The 24,224-nt window shown below is 37.4% G+C and overlaps 1 protein-coding gene across 4 annotated transcripts in view; it reads right to left on the reverse strand.

The window, feature by feature from the left end:
- The window catches only part of PRMT3 (protein arginine methyltransferase 3), a 48,733-nt gene continuing 24,509 nt past the window's right edge, over positions 1-24,224 (reverse strand). Inside the window, exons 11-15 of one of the 4 annotated variants that reach the window (XM_048948748.1) lie at positions 19,939-20,126; positions 17,453-17,539; positions 9,074-9,124; positions 8,791-8,878; positions 6-1,115 (exon numbers count right to left, since the gene is read on the reverse strand). In XM_048948748.1, coding sequence (XP_048804705.1) covers positions 1,006-1,115; positions 8,791-8,878; positions 9,074-9,124; positions 17,453-17,539; positions 19,939-20,126 — 524 coding nt within the window. In that variant the 3' untranslated portion in view covers positions 6-1,005. Of the gene's footprint in view, positions 1,116-8,790; positions 8,879-9,073; positions 9,125-10,295; positions 10,314-14,387; positions 14,588-17,452; positions 17,540-19,938; positions 20,127-24,224 lie in introns of those variants that run through there. The other 3 variants (XR_007377752.1, XM_048948749.1, XR_007377753.1) reach the window with 3 other exon arrangements.

A 24,224-nucleotide genomic window follows, 5' to 3' on the forward strand; every position in this document is an offset into this window, starting at 1 on the left:
TTATAACAGCAGTTCAGATGCAACTAGCAAAACGCTGTCACTTTCCTTGAAATGGCTTTTGAATCAACATTCAGTATAAATATTGGTGTACAACACAAGTTTGGTGTTAAAGTACATTAGCGTTAGAACCAAATGTGCTTAAACACCACGACACACACATCAATCTTTGACTTCATATTCAATCTCTGTAACCAGCCAAACCAAATGTACTGTTGCAGCAACTGTTCCTAGCATTTTTCCTAAAGCTGCAAAAATATACAGTTCCACCCACCCATGCTCCAGTAGGCTAATACAGAAAAAAACCTTAGTCATAAATAAATGAGCCATCAGTGGACAGATAAAAGAGTATCCAATTAAACGGGAAAAAAAGGAAGCAGGCAACTGCATTATAAAACACACTCAGATCATTTATTTAGATTAATGTAACTGAAACGTGATACGACTTTTTATTCACAGAGTTGTAATAAAAATAAAATCTTTGGTGCTGCAACCTGCAGTTGAAATTCCAAATTTATTCTCATTGTGATTTTCTAGCTACTGCTGAGCTGCAGTGGCACATCATTTAACTGCTCTTTCCATATTTAAAAAAAAAAACATTTTTTTTCTTATTCTTTAATGGTAAGCATCATTGCCAGCTGGAGAATAAAGCAATATTCAGATATCATGATTACTTTACCTCACAACACAACTTTAAAGTCATTTTTCTCACTCAGCTGTCTCATCTAACCAAACCCAACTTCTCTTTCTTTCCCCCACGTTATGTGAAATAAAGCAGGATCTCATTTTGTCATTAGTTGCCATATGCACGTGCAAGAGCATCCAAAATTTCAATTGAAAATTTCCAAAACTCTCTCTCTCTCAGTTTCAGGTACCCTTATCACACTGTTGTGCCTGCACACATATGAAGTTCCAACAGTTTACCATTTTTGGCTTACAGAAACAGCTACCAACAGTTAAATCTAACAGTTAAATTGGACATTTTTCATAGCTATGCACATAGAACTTTCATTGAAGACTGTAAGTCTGCTTTACATCCTTGACCAGAAGGGTTATAACGAGGGACCGTGGATCTTTTCTGTTCTTGCGGACTGTTATCTTTCCCCTCAAGACCTCTCCTGCAAGAATGAAGGAAAAAAAAAAACAACATTAATACACTTGCATTACTGTATCATGTATGCTAAGAGGACGGATGCATTAAGTATGTTTATATTGCATGAGAAGTTGCTCTCAATTAATTAGGGTCTACAAAGGTTTCCTTTATGTTTTCAAAGCTCTGAGCAACAGTCCTAACCGTCTACAGTTAAATTGGTTGAGGTGTTGAGTCACACAGATGCTTTATCGCTCAGCTGACCCACCAAGTGCTCAAGCAAGACACTAACTTCGAGGTCTACAAGTGTTTATTCAATGGCTTTCATTCAGGTATTCAAAAGGTCATTTGTGCCTCAGACTTATATGCATATTATAAATTCTTGTAAAAGCTTAGGAATGACAAATGCTGTTTCAATAGCATGGCTCAAGGTTTACAACCAACCTACAAGTTACACTCTTTTTACATTTAGGAAAACTACCATCAGTCAATATTCTACTAAGTCAATTAAAAAAAATCCACAATTACAAATGCTGCTTCATATCCTAAGGAAATAGTACCTATAAGGGATTTTTAGTCACATTTTAAATGAGCTTAGCAAGCAGATGTCTCAATTTCACAATGCTTTTGTGAAGATTGCTGCTTCTGGATATTAGTAAAAATTAACCCGCTTTTATTTTCAGTCCTTAACAAGGCTTGTACTTTCAGTTATATTAGCAAGCATGTAGGAAATCTACTCAGACATTTCACACCATAAATTGCAACAGCAATTAAGTTTTCTGCTACTCTTCTTTTAGTCCTTGCTCCATTCACTTCCATGTCTCATGCCCACCACGCTCACTATTGCTTTCTTAATGTGATTTTAAAAGCTACTGTTTGTGACCTGCTAAGGAGTTGAAAAAAGAATTGCAAAAAGGGTTTGATAGTTTACAGAGACAGATTTGCCTGGTAGAAGGATAAGTCAGAGAAAAAAAGGCATTATAGCTTCTCTTCAGTGGGAAAGTTTAACCTAGTTTGAACATAAAAACATTTTCAGAAATGCACTGCAAAATTCACTACTTCGTGTTAATGTTCCCTAATACCGAAGGTTTTTGAAACTGTATAGACTGAAGTAAAGAATCTCCACAAGCAGAATTAAAATTCTATGATTTAAATCAGCCCAGACTGAACTCCTGCCACATAAAACATTTTAATACAAAGCAATACAACGAATGAAGCAGAGATCTAAATATAATTTCAAAAAATACAGCTGACTTCACAGAACAGAGCCCTCAGATTACGTTTATATGACAATTTCTGAAACAAAGCATTTTTCTCAGCTATTTTCATGCAGTAACAACATTAGATCTGCCTTCCTAAACAGGCTTTTCTGAGGGCTGAACCAAGCAGCAGCACTGCAACCAAGTAACAGGAAGGTAGTTCTGAACAATTAATCAATGTCACATAGATATAAGATGACTGATGTTTTTTCACCATTGTCCTCTCCTACAAGCTGCCTGGAGGAAGCTGTCTGCGGGACTCAGCTGCATCACCTTGCTCTTATCACGCTTAGCTGAATGCAAGTAAACTGCACAGTGCCACTGCAGTTTGATTAGGACAAAACTGAATGCATTACCATCCCCTTCCAGCATTTTTATTAGACTTTGCTAAGTCCTGAGCTTTGTCCAAAAAGAAAAAAAATGAAGAATTCAGCAGAACTGCTGTAGAAGCTTGCTAGCACAGAATAGGAGAAAATAAACAAACAAAAAATCCCTACTTCTACACTGACCCGCTACCAAGTAACAAAGCTCATTACATGCTCTACAGAACACTCTGTACACACGCTAACCCTTAACACTTGTGATCATTTATTTTGGTTCTGACTTTCATCACCACTGAAATCATAAGCAATCATAACTTTTAATTATGTCAGTGCAACAAAATCACCCATACAGCAATTCTGTGAGATAAGACACTTCTCAGTGCAAGAGCCTCTACTACTAAGTTATTTAGGCTGAGCAATCAGTACTTTTCAGTTTATAACTTGATTCATCTGATTTGACTGAACCTGAAGATTTTGTGCAACCTTCTGTATACATATGCATAATACCTATGTAAAGCTTGAAGTGACCCGTGGCAATGAGCTCATAATGTGAAGACCCCCCCCTGCCTTTTAATACAGCTCGGTATCCTCTCACTTTTTGATTACAAAAAAAAAATGGAAGGAATAAATGAAGGCAGGCAGCAATCAAGATCTTTCAAGGCTTTTTTCTTTTTGTGGAAGAGTTTGATGAAAGTAATTGTGAGGCAAGTACGAACATGGTACTTAAAGCATTCTTTATTCTGACCCCCCGTTAAAGCTTGAGATCTTCAACTTCAAAGACCTTAAGATCTGTCAAAGAAAAATCTCACTGAAATTGTTTTAAATAGAGCTCTTACAAGACTGCAGTAGACTTCTGCTAAAGATACCTTAACTACCCAACTGCCAGTGAGAAGTATCTTTTGAAATCCCCACTCTAGGGCTATGACAATCCCCTACACAGCAATAACCACAGGCTTGTAGGAGGTAGACATTAATGTATTAACAGTGAGATTTGACACCTCTCTTAAAGACAAGTTCTCACACAAGACTGACATTTTCAACAAAATCTTGTTTTCCTCTCTATTTTCAACAAACTGGAGTCACTATCTTAAGCAACACTGAGGTCTAGCAAGTAACTGAAAAAAAGCAAGCATCACTTTGGAAGAGTTGGCTACAAAGCAGTTTCTATATATCATCCATCTTCTGAAAACGAATAGGAACAATGAAAGGTAGAAATCATTTCTTGCAGAACAGAGAGCATTTCCCTTAAACTCAGTAACTCGTCCTTAATCTCCCCATTCATCCAGGTAATCCACATGCACCTACAGCTGTAGGTGAACCATCACCTTCCCACTTGGCCACATTACTTACTGAATCACCAACTCAATCTTCAATAAGCAGTTTCTGAATTGAGCAGAAATCACAGGCTTCCAGTATTATTCATCTCCTCTGTGACAACACTCTCATACAGTCTGTTTAGTTTAAATACTTTCTGTCTCTTCATTGTTCAGCCTGTTGTGAAACTATCTTAAGGCCCCGTGCTTTCCTGTCATACATGAGCCTGTTCTTTGGCATACAAACAACAACCAAATTGTTGTTTCAACACCCCAGGTCAAAATTGAAACGAAAAAAACCCTGAAACTAAATCTAAAGAAGTCTACACAGCATGTTAAGTAAGTTAAGACAGCCTAGTATGAGCTGCCTAACATCCACAACCCACACGTGGCAGTGCAAAAATTCCCAATGTAGACCAGGCACCAGAAACACTTGCCGCAATGGATTGTGAGTACCATGCATCAAGTGGAGCTGTAGGAGCCAAACTACCTCACCTAGAGCTAGTCTCAAGTCACTACATTTTATAACAGAGATCCATTGTGTGGCCTGTCTCAATCTTTCTCTCAGCAGTTGGAATAAAACTCTGAGAAAACCATACTATTGCTGCCATGTGTAGCGTATCTCGTTGCAATTTCAGACTGTGCAAAAGGAAACAGTGTGGCACAAGAAATCTGTGCAGCCTTTCTTGTACAGATATAGAACTTCAATTATCTTTCAGTGATAAGAGATTCTGCCCGCTCTGTGCCCAAAATACAAATTTACAGATTCTTCTGACAAGCCAACAGGATAATTTTAAGCAGCAGACTTCACGAGTTACATCATAAGACATGGAACATCTAGTCTGACCTCAAGATCCAAGCTTTAATAATTACTAGATATCAAATGCAAACCATTTTTGGAGATGCTATTTGTAAGTAAACAACTGACTGTTCTAAAGACACCACACTGAAACTGTAGACAGGCAAAACAAACAATAAAAAGCCAATTAGGAAACAAATTACCCCACTGAGATACATAATACTGAAGTATTTCAGTATAAGATCTAAACACTCAGACAGACTAACCGCCAGTGTTGTTTTTGAGTTTTGTTTTGGTTTTTAATGTTTTTCAGTTTGTAAGTTTACAAACAGCTAACCAATTATAGAGACTGGGGAGCTAACGATAATCATGGATTTTATGGGGGGTTGGTCATGTAAGCCCTTCTATTTTGCTGTGCTGGCCCCTTTTAGCTCCACTGATAAACAAATCAAGGTTTTATTTCCACTGCAAGGCAATACCAAGAACACAAGATGCCGACAATATGCTGTTTTATTGCTAATAGAATTTGCTTGCATATAGATATGGGTTTTAACTTAATGCACTGTTACTGAACAGATTCTGTCACCCCTTTAAATAAAAAGCTTACAAAAATGATTTTATTTAGTAAGTGCTTGGGTCAACCAAATGAAAATGATACGCTGTACGTATTTTTCTGCTTCTGAGATGAAGTAGGAATATCTCAACAAACAATAAAAGGAAAAGATCCACATTTGGAGCGTTTGTAAGAGAATGGCATGGCTCTGGCATCTGAATTTCAATTTTTTAAAACAAAGACTTTTTCAAGCTATTATAAGAGCTGCTGTGAAAAGCCTTGTACTCTGTAGGGAGTCCACAATACAATACTCTTGTTTGAGAAAAAACAGTTTTCTGGCAATAAAGTATCACGTGGCTTCTTTATTTCTACTGCATGCTAAGCAGTTAAAGTCTATCCAACATGCTGATGCTTTTTTTGGTTTTAGTTCATCACACATCAGCTTCAAGTCTCTCAGGTCAGTCTGGGAGGAGGAAAACCAGTTCTTTGAATACATGACTAGTAAGAGACTTCCCCCACTTCTAAAATAAATCTAATCAGCAGAAATTATCCACTAAAACTATACACAAAGCACTCTGCCATGTTTACTCATCAAGCCAAAATTCAGTAGCAAAGCACACATAGCAGATGCAATTTTGTCCTTCCAGCCTCCACACCTTTGGATCTAGGTTAAACCTCTCTTACTTCCTCTCTCAGAGGATACGCAAACACTGCACACCTAGCAAAGGCTGCAGCAGGAATGGCAGAGCAGGGAGAATTAATTACAAGCCCCATCCTTTATCTTGTAATGGCTTGATTCTGTTACCATCAGAATCAAGATCAAAATATTCAATCTCTTTTATGACTGAGAAAATAGATCTATTTATACAACAAATAACCTGGAGTCAAAGAACTGAAAAAAATTAAGAGGGTTAACATGGCAGAACAAAAGAATTCTGCCATGGCATGAAGCAGCATTTCTCTGATAAATACCCAGCAGGTTCAGATACCTGTAAGCTCAACCAATTTTGCAGAGCAAATCCAAACACAGTTTTACAGCCACTTCAGGCTTATCCCCAAAAGCTGTAAAGCATCTGATAGAACTAAAGTCGATTTTACTATTTTGGTCAGAATTGGAAATCTGAAGGAACCATTTTTCTTTACTGGAAAACAAAACAAAACAAACAAAAATCATGATATCCAGAAGACATATTTACTGAACAGGAGAATGTATTACCTGTATTTTATACCAACAAATCTGTTTCGTGACCCATTAAAATACTGGAAACAAGTGCCCCCACTGCACCATAATAAATCAGTCAGTATTTAAATCAAATACTTAAGTAAGCAACTCAGTCTTTAAAACAGTTTTCAAAATTGACCAAAATCTGAAATTGGACCACGTGGCATATGCTGTGTGCTGGTTTACCCCCTTTGCCTTCCTTCATTGAATAAGAACTATATTTGGCTATTTTTTAAGCATGCACTTAAAGTAACACAACTTGGAAAAAAGATTTTTGGAATGCTGAAGGAGAAGACAACAATTATTTAGAAATAAAGCAACACTCTTATGTAAGTATAAGGGAACACTCTCTGCCCTGATGGACTTCTATCCTCCATGAACAACAAATACCCCACAGAAATTAATAATAGAATTACAAAGGAGAAGGAGATTAGGTCCCAGTTTCTCTCAGAACCTTGCAATAAAAATGACAGCTCCGAAAACAAAAATGGTAATTCTAAAGAAGATGTAAAATTAGATGGAATGAATAAAAGGGAAAAGGGGGCTTAACAATAAAGAGAAGGAAGCAAATAGAAAGGAGAAACATGGCAACAGCAAGATTTGTTACTGTTGTAATTTAAAGAAATGTGAGCTAATAAAGAGAAGGGAAGAAGTTAAGACAAAAGTAATCTTGAAGGTCGACCAGATTGTGTTCACTGCTTCAAAGCACAACATTTCTGCAGTTGTCTTGAGAAAGTCATGGCAAGCAGACAAAAATTCTAGAACCAGACACACCTCCCAATCATTTCAGAAGTTTTGTAAATGTCAAATGATCTATGTAATATTTAATAATGTGCATATTCCAACAAATGTCACTGCACTTCTAAAAAATTCCCTTCACACTCTATGACATTGAAACGTAATGAACAGCAGCACAGAGAGCTTAGCCAGCCTCATCTAGAAAGAGAGGCTGAACAGAACAAATCCAAGCACAAATGCACGCAAGTACTTGTGCATCTCAAGTAGCGACAGGATTTAGGAATATGTAAGTTATTTGAGAACATAAATTCAAGCATGACAAAAATGATTTGCCATGGAACATAGATCACTGTGCCTTTACAAAAGGAGCACCTGGTAAAAAGCTCTGATGGTAACAAGCTACCTCAGTTCTTCTCCACATCACCACTAAGCCTCTTGACTTCAGCTTATTTTGCAGAATCCACATAAATTTCTGCACATTTCTCTCCCAGTACACCTGATCTGCTTATAAACTTTTCAGTTTGAGGCCACATATCACCATGAGTTTATTAGCTGACAGAAGAACCAAACCCCACTGCCAGATCCTCTCTGTCCTGATAACCTGTAAAAAAACCATGGCCTTCAATATGAGTAATATTGCTTTGATGCATGTTTCTCTGCTGCACAACTATTCCATGATGGTAATGGACACGTTGCAGTGTTTAAAAACCAAAGGATATTTGACTACTTGCATGGAAAGTTACTGTCAAAACTTAATAAAAACAGCTAAATAAAATCTAATAAACATCAGTTTAGTCCCCCAAACTGTACTTCAGCAATTCGCTGTCTGAACTTTGGGTTATCTCTGATGACAAGAAAAGCTTTTTTACTTTCTTCACATCTGAGCAACAAGGAGCAAATTACGGTACCTATCAAGTTTATTTCAACATTCAGCATATCCAAATGACATCTCCATACTTCAATGGGTCATGCTCTTGGCTGTGAGTTCTCTGAAACCATTTTCTATTACAGAGTAATCCCACAGCTCCAGGTACAAGACATCCTCGTACTCATGATTCACATTAAAAAGTGCAGCAAAGTTTACGAGTGGTACAAGGATCTCCATACAATCACTGATACTTAAGAACACAACTAGCATCAAAATTAAGAGAACATTAATAGCAATACTCTGGTCTTAAGTTTTTCTTGCATCAGAGAAAAATCATTTGAAACACAAGTGAGATTTCTCACTGTACTGTATGGTACTATGTAAGTATTTGATATATGCCCATTTACGTATACATTTGCCATTAAATTTGTAGAATATATAGATATTGCCCACTGCTTTGCTTAAGCAAAATAAAAAAAAACAAAAACAATCCTAAAGAGTAGCTGAAGGACTTTATTACTAATCCTTTTTAATGCTTACATAACTCTTGAAATGTTTTAGATTTAGATTTAATGATAATACCAGTGTAGCACAACTGCTGTTGCACCAGGACTGAATTTAAATATACCTGCTTCTACAGGAATTGGTTCCTCCAGAAGAAAAACTGTTTGTTTCCAGTGTGTTTTGGTACACAGGGGACCAGTTGAAAACAAGACCTGTTTGAAGAGTTCAAGAGTTTGATTAGAGAACAACAGTTTTAATATCAGACTACATCAATCAATTACTAAACACACATGCATATGAGTGTTGCTACAGCAAAACAGACTTGCTGCCAAACACTTTGACAAAGAAAAAGGGCTCAAGAAGTATTTTCTCTTGAAGTTATTTTTAAAATGCATACCACCACATACCTTGTTGTGACAGCCCTTCTCGAAAAATATATCGAAATAACCTGCAATTGCCTGTAGTAAACAAAATACAAATAAGATGAAGAATGACAGTAAAAAAAACCTAAAATAAATATACAAAAAAATATGGATACATAATCTGAATGATAGCTGATTTACTCTTGTATTTTTTTCTTTCTAGTCTAAATCCAGAACAGACAACATGGTGGCAAATATATCTTAAAGCAATAAAACATTATGTTGAATCACCAGCTTTAGATTTTCAACTAATAGCACTCTAGAGAAGTTTGGACAGCTCAGAAATGAACCAAGGAGACACTATGGGATCTTCATGACAAATGAATACCAGGATGTTGGAACTGCCAACTCTTCCATCCCTTAAGCAAAAGGTCCTATCACTCATTCAGCGCCGAGAATCTCATTCACAGTTGAATTATATCCTTGTCTCTAATATGCCTTTTTCAGTGAAGATTGAGAAGTTTGACACAGTTTTATTGACCCGCTGAGACTTCTTTTACTGACACAGAATCTTTTCTGGATACTAGTCAGATATCTAAGCCATAAAAATACCTATCAATCATTGCAGCAATACTGTTGGTATGCTTGCAAATAAAAGTTAAGATACGATTACTGGATAAGGGAAGATAAAGGTTGAGATAATAAAAATGCATTAAGAATTGAAGGAAAAAAGAATGGCTTCCAGAGAAAATGAGACTACCAAGTTATGTTTTCGAGCAGAAAGCAAAAACAAGTGTCCCAAACTCCAAGAAGACATATCACAGCTAGGGGGGCTGCAAACAGCTAGGCACTTGGCAGCAAGAAGTAACATCTGACATGCTACCCTGAGAAAACATCCCCAGATAAACGTTTTTAGGGGATTTAGGATGAAAGGAGACTACAGTTACAAGCAAAGAAACCATCCCTCTGCTACTTGCTTGTTTCCTGTGCTCAGGGATAGAGGATTCTGTATGATTCTGTAAAGAATCAGGACAAATAACCACTTAATTCCTTGCATTATTAATGTTCTCCCAAACTAAAAATGCTAAAACACTCCCCTTGACTACCTAAATCAAGAGGTTGTATCAGTGATAATTAGACATCACAAGGTCTACCATAGGCAGGGTTTCAGGGATTCTACCTTGTTTTCTGCACTGATTCATTAAATTATTTCTTGCAGCATTCTAAAATGGATCCATTCCCCTCAATACTGAAACTGAAATAATTGTTGAGCCAGAAGAAAGACCTAAAAAAGAACACAAGACTTTTGTTGTGACTACAAAGCCACTGATCCAGGAAGCGTGTATTTACCACTACAAAACAAGTTTAAGATCAAACTTGCAGAATAATTTAATTTTGTCACTTAACAGAAATCACTTGGTCTCCTACCAAAGACAGAGGGAGTACACAGAGCATTTCCATATGTAGGTTTGATAAGTAGCAAAATAGAAAATATTCTTTTCTCTAATTCTCCACAGGCTCCCATCTTGAATTTTCCTACAACTACTGAGCCAAAAACAATGCAACATTTTCTTTCTTATTTTTATTTTTCATAGATGAGAACTTGTATGTATATTACCAAACCAATGTTTGTTATCATAGGTCTTGGAATTAGTAACTCTATCACAATCGTCTGGACATAAAAAAAAATTGTCACTTCAGAGAACAGGCTGAGAACAAGAAACATTATAGAGAAACATATAGAGAAACATTTCCCATTATGCATTTTCAAAAATAACTACACTGTATTTAGAATACCACTTGATCTACTTTCTCACAGACTTCCCCCAGAGCTGTTCCTCACAGCAAAGTCAAAGTCCTGGAAATTCACTACTGAATTTATGCTTCTGATAAGAAATCAGGAAGTCAAAATACTGAATAATGCAAAACTAATTGTGACTTTGATGACAATCTTTTCAGGTTCTAATGTATCTTCTCTTCCATTTTAATTTCTATTATTTGTTAGTAGAGTTTGGTGCTCTGTTACCGAAATGCACAATAAATACGCTCTGCATTTAAGTGCATTTTACTGAAATAATTCAAAGTACAAAGTTCAAAGCATTTTCAGGTGATTTCACTTTAGAACATTACCACACACTGCAGAAGCTACAACAGTTAATCACAAACTTCTTTTAAATATGCACTACTACAAAGAAAGCCATTTCCAGTGCTTGCAAACTGAAGGAAGAGTAAGTCCTCCCTTTTTGCAGTAAAATTTAAACACAGAGCTAATCAGCAAAAAGGTAAGGAAAAAAAAATCACTGTGCACACATGCAGTCATCTCATGGACAAGGACATATTAAAATGAAACAAAAGGCTGGCCAGATTTTAATGAAAGATGTAAAAATGTTTTTAAAAATAACTTGAAAAAAGATTTGTAGTCAAACTAAAAGGAACAAGACAATAATGCCACTGTAAATATCAGGTGACATTTTGTAACTACTGCATTGGTTTCTTTTGTTTTAAGCATAATGGTAACAGTTATTTCTTCCATCGCAGTTTTGTTTTTGCTCAACAGATCATTTACAGCTTCACCAGGCATCAACCATTAAGAACTCCTCTGGCAGAAGCTTACCAGTGCCAGTCTCTTGAATACCATACAACAAAAATGATGGCTTTTAAACTGGTAATAAATAACTAAAACTCTACTTAGACACATGTTCCAGCCTCAAAGGATGCTAAATATAAGAAATGATGCAGAAATATTATTCTTCCTGCTTTCAAGTAGACTGTCAGAAAGAAAGCAGAGCCATGAGGACAAAAAACACAGCCTCAGAAAAAACTCCCCACAATTAGCTAGGGACCTAAGAAGGTTAACTACAGAGTTAAAGAAACAATTAGGAACAGATTTGCATTACTGAGATGGCAAAGGCTAGCAAAAGTTTACTCAACAGTTTAAAAAATATATTTTTGAAATTATTATAGTATCCAGTAACCTCTCCTCAGTTTCATCCAACCCAGGCTTTGACAAAGAACTCTCAGAATAGTTTAAGGTCTTCCCCCATCATTGAGGGACACTAAGGTGTTCATGCAAGCATATGATCTGTAAATGAAGCACTTCCTCTCAACGCGACTCATTTCTTCAACATTTTCTCCCCTCACAAGTGATTTATCTTAAACCTATTTTTCCTTTTATTCAAGATCATAAAATCCTTAAGAGCTGTAACGGGTATACGCATTCTTCACTTTGCAGCCCTTAGCTGAAATGGGAAGAAGAGACCAAATTTCAGCTCAGACATACCTGAACAGTAGGCTTATTCCATAACGACTGTCTGTTTTGTGCAGCTTTTTAACAGGATAAAACAAATGAGATTGCTTGACTCCGTATGGGAACTCAAAGGCAACCTTACCAATTCACTTAGGAACAAGGAAATTAAAAATTATCATCACTGCTATCACCTACAGTGAGTAATTTATCATTCTTGCTCTTCACTAGCATCATGTTCCAACAGTGAGCGGCTACAACAAATACAATTAGACAGCTGGCCACAGAAGTGGGAGATAATGTGCTTTTGATGGAGTTTATCCAAGCATGGAGATGGAATGTTTGTAATCCATGCGGCAGAGTTGCTGCCTTTTTATCACAGTAAAAAAATAAAAAGCACTTGCTACTAAAAAGAATTTTTTTTGTTGTTTTAAAAGGAACACAAATCTGGATCTCAGTGAAGAGAAGATTACCAATAACTGAACAGATCATAAGGCCACATCCTGCTTTGTACTGGGATATTGTGGTCTTTAAGGCAGCAGACATTCAAGGTGTGTTTTGCAGCAGGACCAAAGTCAGACTTCCAACTCACAACTAAAAAATGTATTTCCTCACTTAAGATTTAGATGCTAACGCTCATTTTTGGCTCTCAAGTGCAAGACTGAACATTACGGGACCAAACCGCTTAACAGAGAAGACTTAATGATACATTTTCCTAACTCAAAACAATTTTCAAGGCAACTCAATTTCCTTTTTCTCTTGAAGGTTTTAATACATCAGTCACGTCCTGCAGTTCATTATCCTTCTTTCACACCCTTCTTCCCTCCAACTTCTTACACACATCCCCTGCTCTTTGACAACATCTCCTGGGAGCAATGAAGAGATACTGCCATTTTCCTCCCAAGGGATATTGTTATTCAGCTAGGAAAGATCAACAGTGATGGGCTCACAGGGGAAACACTCACAAACAAAAGAGGAAGTTTGTCAAATTGATTTCTACACTGAGGGTAATCACCATTATATTTTATCTCAAAAGCACACGCAGTAATCAACTCAGAATACAATTAATGCAATACTTTCCCAGCAGCATCTATTAACTGATATTAGCCAGATGTCTCATTAAAATCAGCAGTGACAAACCCTAATTCATTACCACAAAAATACACTTTCAGAGACTAATTAAATTTATTTTTGGCCATTATCTTCGTAAGACCGAAATAAAGCTAACATGCACTTAAAAGTGCTTTGAGTCTATCAAATACAATCATTCCAAACAACTGCTTCATGCTTTTATTATCTTCAGTCTTTGAAATCTTACTTCTAGGACACCCCTAGGATACTACTGAGAAGAGATGTTAAGTGGCAAATCATAGTAAAAAAAAAAAAAAAAAAAGCAAACATGAATACTTGCTATACTTGCTCTCAGGAAAGCTTAGACTCCTCCCATCCCAAAATAACTTCTGAAATACTAGGCACCACATACCAAATAATTCAAAAGAACTAAGAATGAATAAACTAAGAAGAGATCAATTTCTCTGTTAAGGCTGAAAGTAAACAATTTCAAATAGTATCTACTGAAGGGGAAAAAAACTGAGAAGAAACTAAGGTCAGAGTTTAGATATGCTGTAATTAGAAGGACTGCCTATACTTGAGGTCCTTAGGGGCTTCCAAGTCATAATGAAAGTAAATGCACTAATTAGTTATTAAAGAGACTGCATTATTAGTTTGATTCCTGTAAATTTTTACTATTTAACGTCTGTCACCGCAGAAATGGAAACAGGTTGATGGGAAGGAGCAGCAGACTACAAGCTAAAAGTTAATTTCTTCAATGATTAGCACTACATTGCAAGCTGCAACAGGCTGAGGCTACAATTCCTTGCTCTGGGTACTTACTGAATTACCTCTCACTGATCTATGCTTCTGCAAAAACAATTTTAGCAAAAGCAGCACCGCTTTCCACTCTGCTGTTACATTTCTATAGAGTGATGCCTATTGTACAACCACAGCAGTATCTTGGAATGATGCAACATGCAAATCCTCACTCCATAGCCCAAATAACAGTGTACACTAGTAACCAATCTACGGTAGGATTCACAAAATATTAATGCCATCTACCTGGATTTCTGCAAGGCCCTTGACACGGTCCCTCACCACATCCTTCTCTCTAAATACGAGAAGTGTGGATGTGAAGGATTGACTGTTCGATGGATTAGGAAATGGCTGGCTGGCCAATGCACACAGCAGGGGAGTTGAAACTAGATGATCACCGTGGTCCTTTTCAACCCAGGCCAGTCTATGATTCTATGATTATGATTCTGTGTAGAAACAAAAAGCAGATGCAAACCAGAAAAACATCAAGTGTTATTTTCAAAGGACAAATCGCAATCCTAGAGCACCTCCCCCAAAATTCTCAAGATAAATGATGGACTTGTATTGTTCATTTGCTGCAAGGTTAGGCAGCCTGATATGATGGATGAACTGTCAACCCCCACCTAAACTTCTACAATTCATCATAGAAAGAGTGGAAATTTCTCTCTAAGTGTCAATAAACCTAAATGATGAAGAGCAGAATACTTTACAGAGTTCTGGCCATTTTTTAAAACCTGCACTCAGTGCAAAATTTCAGACACACCATTCTTCCACTTACTCCCTCACCTTCACCACAGAAGTCACAACATTTAGGCATGTATGTATCTGGATTTACACATCAGTGACACACTTGCCAGGAGAACAGAATTGAAACAAAGTTTTTGTAAATATATATTGCTAGGGAAAAATGATTTTTAAGAAATAAACTACTTTACTTTATTCAAGCAGTTAAAGCGACAAAGAATTTGGATCAATTTCCATCTGCTTACCAGTTATTCAAGAAGTGGACAAGTGAACTAAATTAACCCATGATTCCATTAGAGCATGGTCAGAAATCAAAGCTGACCTTGCCCCTAGGCAAAAAGAGTTATTTTATGAATTTACAACTAATTAGCAACTAGAGGGATTTTTGAATGAACAATGAAATTGGCAGATTTAATAAAAATCACAGGTATTACTGTGTCTTTACTTAATTTGGTGATAAATGATGCACAATTACAAAGTACTCAACTACTACACCAAGTTAATATTTTAAATTACATATATGGGAAAATTTCAGTTTAAAATGCCAACAAATTCAGATGCAACCTGCTGTGCAGCAACTGCGGCGACAAATGCAGCAGTGTGAAATAACATGCAGATCCATCCAAAACCAGTTACGTAAGGAAGAACGTTTTCTCTCAGAGAGTGGTCAGGCACTGGAATGGCTGCCCAGAGAGGTGGTGGAGTCGCCATCCCTGTCAGTGTTCAAGAGGCGTCTGGATGATGTGCTGCATGATATGGTTTGGTGCTAGTGGTGGCAATGGTGATGAGGAGACAGTTGGACTAGATGATCTTGTAGGTCGTTTCCAACCTTGTGATTCTATGATTCTTTGATTCCTCAACTAGCCCTGCGATTTGCTAAGCAGACCTATCATCTCATGAGCTTCATCTTTAAAGAGCTTACTGGAATGTTCACCCTTGGACACTTTCAAATAATCAAACATAATGAGAAAACAGAAACACTGATTAACAGATACTGAATGACCAAGAAAAAAAAAAAAAACAAAAATTGAACTTAGGTAGTTCAGAGTATGTAGTTTACCTTTATCTATTTTGTTTTTACTATTTTTATTAAACTTAAATCTCTTCAGAGAACAGTGACCAATTCATTCTTCAGCATAATGGTAACAACCTGTCTGAACAGAGAGAGAACTTGTGTTTCAGGAAATCAGTGGGCTAGAAAACAGCAACAAGAACAATGCTAAGACCCATTATCATAGAATCATAGAATGGCCTGGGTTGAAAAAGACCATGATGATCATCCAGTTTCAACCCCCTGCTATGTGCAGGGTTGCCACCAGCAGACCAGGCTGCCCAGAGCCACATCCAGCCTGGCCTTGAATGCCTCCAGAGATGGGGCATACACAGCCTCCTTGGGCAACCTGCTGCAGTGGGTCACCACCTTCTGTGTGGAAAAACTTCCTAATACCTAACCTAAACCTCCCTTGACTCAGTTTGAAACTATTCCCCCTTGTCCTGTCACTATCCACAGTCGTAAACAGCCATTCCCCCTCCTGTTAAATGCTCCCTTCAAGTACTGGAATGGCCACAATGAGGTCTCCATGAAGCCTTTTTTTTTTTTTTTTCCCCTCTCCAAGCTAAACAATCCCAGTTCCCTCAACCTTTTGTCATAGGAGAGGCACTCCAGCCCTCTGATCATCTTAGTGATGATCAGAGCCGCGCTGCCTGCCTCAAATCTTTTATCTCATATGTGCTTTAATAATGCTTCTAGAAGGATCTGCTCCATGATCATCCCAGGCACAGAGGTGAGACTCAGTGGCCTTCAGTTCCCTGAGTCTTTCTTTCTCCCTTTCTTAAAAATAGGAATAATATTTCCCTTTTTCCAGTCACCAGGGACTTCACCAGCAGTCATGATTTTTCAAATATGATGGAGAGCAGCTCAGCAACCACACCAGCCATCTCTTTCAGAACCCCACGATGGATATTATCCAGCCCCATGGACTTGTACACGTTCAATTTCATGAGGAGGGATCAGACTTGTTACTGTTACTGTTACAGTGGGACAGAAACCACTCCCCACACCCTCACCTCAGGGTCCTGGTAGACATGGGAAGCCTGACCACTCGTGAAGACTGAGGCAAAGCACTCATTGAGTACCTCAGCTTCTTCTATGTCTGAGAAAGCCAGCTCCCCATTACCTTCCATGAGAGAGGGAGCACTCTCCTTGGCCTGTCTCTTTCTGCCTATGTACCTGTAGAACCCCTTCTTGTTGTCTTTCACATCTCTTGCCAAGTTCAGCTCCATCTGTGCCTTGGCTTTCCTAATCCTATCTCTATACACACGGACAACAGCCCTGTATTCCTCCCAGGCTACAGGACCCTGCTTCCACTTCTCTTCCCCATACTGTACCATGTCATCATACTACAGGAGTTTAAACTCTCTGTAGAAAGAGGGCTCATGTCACATTTCTGTAATACAGAAATTAAAGTTTCAAGACATGGAATAATGAAAAACAAAGGTTTATTTCAAACAGTGCATTAGTTAAAAGGTTCTACTGACCATATAAGAAAAAATTAAAATTATCTTACTGTACACTTTGTGCTTGTTCTGACTCTTAGGGTGAATTCTGATGAGAATTCTAAATCAGGAATAGATGCAGTATTACAGTCAATACGCTGTTGAAAAGAATAAAACAATTCTGTCAGATAACAGTGCTTAATAGAAATTGAGACAGCTCTTTGGATGATTTTTACAGGTTGTACAGTTACTTTCATATACAGGCATCTCTGTAGGGCAGTATTAACACAGCTTTTTAAAAACGGAAAGAGCCAACTATACATGCACACTGACCAAGTACCTAAAGATCCTCTCTCCCAGATGTCAAATTCAATAGACAGTGAGGAGTAATAGATTGGTACTAGGCACTGTAGCTCACCGCATTCAAGAAAGTTGCTTTGAAGTAATGCTGACAGCTTTGCATAGCTGACATTAAGCATCATTCACAGTTATATATATATGGGTATCCTGAGCAGCAGCTTGAGCAATCTGGGCCAACATTCAATCATCTTCTCATTAAAAATAATGAAATTCCTCATATTTAAGTGGAATTGCATCCCTGTGTGACAGATTCAGCTCTCGTCAACTTCATCCTCTTGGATCACTAGACTTCAAGTACACCCAGCTTGCCCATGTGCTCAGGAGCCAAGACTGGCCTGGTGCTCTACCATCAGGCTTCCCAAGACTGACAAGAGTAGGCTTCCATCCCTTGACTTGCTGGCAGCAGCCTTCTAGTGCATACTGCAAGGCTGTCATCTGACAGCCTTTGCTGCAAGAGGGCGTGGGGCTGATCAGCTTAGGCTTAATCAGGACACTCAGTTGTGTTTCCACAAAGCTGCTTTCCAGACAGTAGGTCCCAGTCTGCACTGGCATAGGGGTTATACCTTCCCACTGCAGGACTTTGCATTTGACCTCTGATAAACTGCACAGAGGACGATTGGCTCCTTCCTGCAGCCTATGGAGGCCCTCTGCTGAACAGCAGAACAACCATGGAAGCATCAGAATGTGAAGTAGGTGTGATAGAGATGGAACACAGGAGGTAGAGAACAGCTTCTGTATTTTCATATAGTCATAGAACAGCATCCAGGATAATTACGATACTGTCAGATTCAATTGCAACCTGCATTTCAAAGTTTTTTTTTTAAATTTTACTTTAAATAAGTATCAAATACTTGAAGTTCAAAAAAAAAAAAAAAAACTGTTTTCAGTTAATAAAAAAAATCCATCACAAGTGGCATTGTAAGAAGTTCCTTAGTTCACACACCCAGCTAAAATGCCTTACGTTATATATATAATATATCATATATATAATATATCATATATAATATTATATAATATTATTATATACTGTTGACACAAAGCACTTCATACATTACTGGTCAGTTTTTGTTACCTTGTTTTTCCTTTACGAAATATCATTCTTCCTGAAAATTACATTATAAGCTATTCAAAACAAGAACTAGCTAGTATGAGAAAGCACATTAAGACACTGACTGTAATAAGCTAATGATGAATTTTTAATCTTTCTCTCAAAAATACAATCTATTTATTTTGTAGAATACTATTGATTTAAACAATTTACCTGTAAGGCCACTTTTGCTCAACTCATTAATTTTACTATTTCGTACTGTAATTTCAAGCAAACAAGCACATACATTGACTACAGTCTATTTTAAAAACCATGACTGTTACCAAAATAAGTACGTACAAAACCATTAAGCAGAGCCATTATGTTAAATGCTGTACAATGTGAAAGTTTGCTAAGCCCATGTAACTGTGCTGGTCAGTGACTGCTCATAATTATATATAAACTAAAAGGGACATGTGTATTGACTATGAAGATAGCCTGGTAAAAACAAGCTCAGTTAACAAAATCTAAGACATCTATAATGACTACCATCTACAAGGAAAGAACCCTGAAACTAAACAAAAGAATGAAGAAATGTAGAAGAAGGTCAAAATTAGTTATTCCCAGGTATTTATACAATCTGGGAGAAGAACCCCTTGAGAGCAGCCCTCCATATTAAAGGGATTATCAGTCTCAGCACAGCTGTTTTTGTTGAAGAAAGCCATAGATAACAGTGAATAATGCTGCAACTCAAGATCTTCAAAGCTAGCTAACTATGCAGACATAGCTAAGGAATCACCCTGTAACTCCATGCAGTAACTTAACCGAAGAGGGAAGGAAAGTAAAATGGAACTCTGTTGTTCTGTTAGTTTTTATTTTCCACTTCAGTTATGCAACTTGTAACTTATTGAAATGCAAGTAAATGTCATTCTTTATAGAGGAAAATATCATGTTTAGATGGTTCTATCCTACAAGACATCTTCGTGGTCTTGTTTAAACTTGGAAAAAAAAATAATAAATATGGTGTCATATAGTCTCAACATCAAGAACCTTATAGCATTTACACAATTTTTGATATGCCAAAGTGTGTCTACATATCTGTTCTCTTCCCCACAAATAATAAAATGGAACTTCTAATCTGACAAATATTCAGAAGGATCTGGTACGTACCTTAATTATGCTGGTTTCAGATATAAGAGTGCTTGGATCCAGCACCTCCACAACAGCTTCTGGAATTACAGCTTTCTTCATGCAAGACATGTCAAAGCCATATACATCCTCCCAGAAACGTAGCTTTTCTGTATGTTTATTCATATCTCCTACAGCTACTAGACTGATGGTGCAAATGTCAGGATAAACTGTAACAACAACAAACAGATGAGTGAAATTTTATTTTCAGGCATGCATAATTCCTTTTCTAAGTGATTAACATTTAAACAGACAAAAACTTTTTTCAGTTCTTAGACAAGATTTTTTCTGCTGCTTTCTTTTCTGTAAATGTCCACAGGGGAGACTAGACACTTTCCCCACACTACTCTGATAACAATATTTACTCCTTAGGAGAAAATCTCTTTTAGCCAAACCCCACTGCCAGGACACAAATAGAAATTTTCATGTTTGATGAAATATTTTGGAACATCCTATTCTGGCTTCTAGAGACTGCACTGAAATACATTTGATAATTCCTAGATAGATACGCAAAGGAAAATCCAGATAAGGAATCTGCAGTAGCAAGGAAAGACCTTATTTTCAGTGAAGAGCAAATATTTTCACTGGTTCCTATTTCTTATTGTGTTCAGCTGATACATGCTTTACAATCTGAAAATGACTTCCAGACACCCAAAAATAAGAGAAACTTCTATCTCTAACCAAACAGCATGACAGGAATCCAAATGACAGAAGACAACCCCCTCACCAATTCTTCCCCCCAGTTTTACATCAATATCTATCATTCTTGCATTATCTTCACATTTGTGCTCTCCTCTTGCAAGACTGTTTTTAGAAAACCCATCTATGTGTTTTTAGAAAACACATCTTGTCCAAACAGTAGTGGAAAGCTGACATTTGCCTTTTCAAGAGCTTCCTACAGGAAAGATAATCAATTCCTTACCCACTACTGATTGGAAAAGACAGGTAGAACAGCTGCTATAAATATGGCTGTCTAAAGCGTTATCGAATACTAAGAGAAGCCCATTTTAAAGCTAGTATTAAGTTAGGCTTCCTTCCACAAATAAAATTCCCATTTGCCGTTAGAGCTTTAAAGGCTTCCAAATCACACAAATTAGTGTTTTTTTTAATCTGGCTTTAGAACAAAATGCTTCCTATTAAGCACTTTTTTTTTTTTTTTACTGATACATCAATGTGATGGCGTTAATAAAACTAAAACAAAGTTTCTCTTTTACTCCCCAAAAAATCTAGTGAACTGTAAAATTAATTTTATCTTCAGCTCTGCTTGAAATTGGCTTACCCAAATGAGCACAGGGGAAAGCACTGGTCAGAAAGGCATTACTTTTTTCGCCTTGAAAAATAGTGAAGATAGAAATAGTAAACTAGAATTATCCTGTTATACTCTGAGAGTATGTTTAACATAACCAAAAACATCTTTTGCATGCACAACGTCATTTTTCTCACATTCTGACTAAAACAGAATAATAAAAATCTGCAAGCTTAAACTGGAATCGCACTGGTGATCTATCATCCTCACTTTGCAGATGAGAGCTGAAAACAGAAGGATTTTCCATGGACAGCCTACAATTAACTCAGCAGTAAGAAGATAATTCGATGAGTATCAAAACAGGAAGATGTTCAAACTGCCTTGTTTGAAACAAATTGTTTGATTCAGCACACCTGACAGCTGTCACACATGCACAAAAATCAGTATCGGGTGTTGAAGTATCTGAAAGTAGCTTCTAGAGCCATCAATAAGGGATTTATACTTCTCAAAGCTTTCATATTGCTGCTTACTAGTGTGAGAACTGCATTACATGCTGTATCACCAAGCATTCCAAACCTCCAAGAGCAACCACGGGCACTCCAAAAATTAAAACACAACTTAACACAACAACATTAAGTGACTACAGGATGCAAGGAATGCAGTGAAAGCATACAAGAGGGGTGAAAGAGGACCCAGATACAGAAAATACTTACAGAAATGTAGAGAAACTACATACAAAAATGACAGCGAAACATGGACTATTCTATAACATTCCTTCCTTAGACTAGCTTGCATTTCCAGCATGTTCTCTTAAGGGAAAAAGTTTCCTATCAAGTGTTCAATCAGACTTTATTAAATCTCTTTATCCACATAACAAATCCTTTAATCAGCAGTGAAATGTCTTCGACCACATAAAGTACAAGCAAAAAACAAAAAAACAAAAAACCAAAAAAGGTAAACACTGCTGCCCAAGCCTAATTGATGGTTCTTGTTCATTCCATCAACAGAACAACAACAAAAAAAAGCCAGACTAAGCCTGCTCTGACTTCAGAAAAATAAATCCGAGCTCCATAAACAAGTCGTGGGCAAAAGATGACAGTGATACACCAACTGCTAAATTTGCAAACCCAATCGCATCCGGAAGCATACACTGTATTGAAGTTTGACTGGGAACGTAAGCACATTATCCAAGTATCATCCTAAATCACGCAAAAACAGAAGAGTTTTGTCAAGGTTTAAAAACATCTCCTTCAACCTGCATTGCAACCATTATCCCTGATCCTCCAAAAGTCTCCTGCTTTTTCTGCAGCTTTGTAACACCTTCCTGTGCAATCTTGACCGAGTTGTCATTTTTTCCCCCTGATGAAAGCTATGATTCAATAATTATTCCTTCTCAAAGATGAGCTGACCGAAATGCTGACTGGACAAAAGCACATGCTCCACAATGCTCTCAGATTCATTGCTTTGACATCTGTGTCCTTCTCGACTCAGTGCCTTGAAGTCATCTGTCACTAGTAGCAGCTCACGTGGTGAACAGTACACAATGGGAAACCCTTTCTCCCTTAGCAATGCCTCACAAATTTCAGGACGCTGAAGGGTAAGACAGTAGTCCCCTGGATATGCAGAAATAATTCCAAGTGAATACACCATCTTTTTTATACGAACGAGCGATTACGTTTTGAACTATACCTTCCTTGCCTATGTCACTCCTAACTGATGTGCACTGCACTCAAGTACATGGAAAAAATATGCACTCAAGCAAATAAACAGCTTTGAAGAACGAACAGATGGGTCACAGGCAGCAAGAATTTTATGTTCTCAAATAAAACTATTGCATACTATACACATTACCTAGACAGTTTGGCATAATCTGACTCAGTATGCCAATAGGTTAAGCTGAAGTGGCTATGATATGACCAACTGGACACATATCTGGGAATCAGGGTTCTCCTCCAGCCTCAGTCACTGATGGATTTGGCCAAGTCACAGCTGCTCTTACTGCTTTTCTCAGCTTGCAAACAGCCTCTATAAATAACCATTTTGGTTTAATAACTCTAAGAGGCTTCAGACAGAATTAATCTCTATGGCAGAACTCAGGAGTTTCTCTGTTAAGATGTTAAGTACTGGATGAGCTCTCAGTTTCAGCTCATTCAAATTTGGATGCACCCACACTGCTGCTGCTGTACATCTATGCTGCAGAAGCACCGGTTTTGTTAAACTGATTGTTGAGCAATTTTGGCACGGATCTTGGGCACAGCCATTTACCTGCTATGCAAACTGGCAGAGCAGTAACAGCAAGCATCTTAAGCATTCTGTTTAAAACCTGACAGTACCAGTCTGGTACTGGAATACAGTATACCTAGTAGCAAGAGTCAGCTAAGAACCCAAGATCATTCTGAGACCACAAACGTTAAGCGTACTACAAAATCATCACACTCTCTCAAATGGAAACCGTTGAAGCTCAAGCCACTAGCAAATATGCCAACAATACAGGAAGATCCTAGAGAACAAGATTCTATTATAGTTTCCACAGAGGTCAACAATTTCTGGCTTCATTCAAAAGGCTATGGAAGTACTAGCTAAGAATAAAGTGATTCCTTACTATTTTAAAATATGTCCTCAAATTTAATAATTACACTGTGATGTAAAATGATTAGTATATACCTACACAGAGCACATTACAACTGCGCTCCAGATCTGGCTGAAAAGAAAAATGCTTTTATTCTGTGTCAAGTTGTTCAAGAGGCTTCTATTTTCACACATGAACAGTAATCTCAACCAAATGTTAAACTGCATTACAAAACTGCTTCTTTTCTTCTGCACTCTGTAGCATACAAAAGCTTACTGCAATCAGAGTGAAGCACTGCAGCGAGCACTGTTACACAGTCATTAATCCAATCATTAAGGCAGCCTGGTGAAACTAACTATGCGCATGGTTAGCACAACTGGGGGGAAAAAAACCAGACTGATGGCTATGATTGAAAAGGTCAATATGAAATACAACACTGACAAAGGAATCAAC

Source organism: Lagopus muta, chromosome 6 (genome assembly GCF_023343835.1).
Source record: "Lagopus muta isolate bLagMut1 chromosome 6, bLagMut1 primary, whole genome shotgun sequence".
NCBI lineage: Eukaryota > Metazoa > Chordata > Aves > Galliformes > Phasianidae > Lagopus > Lagopus muta.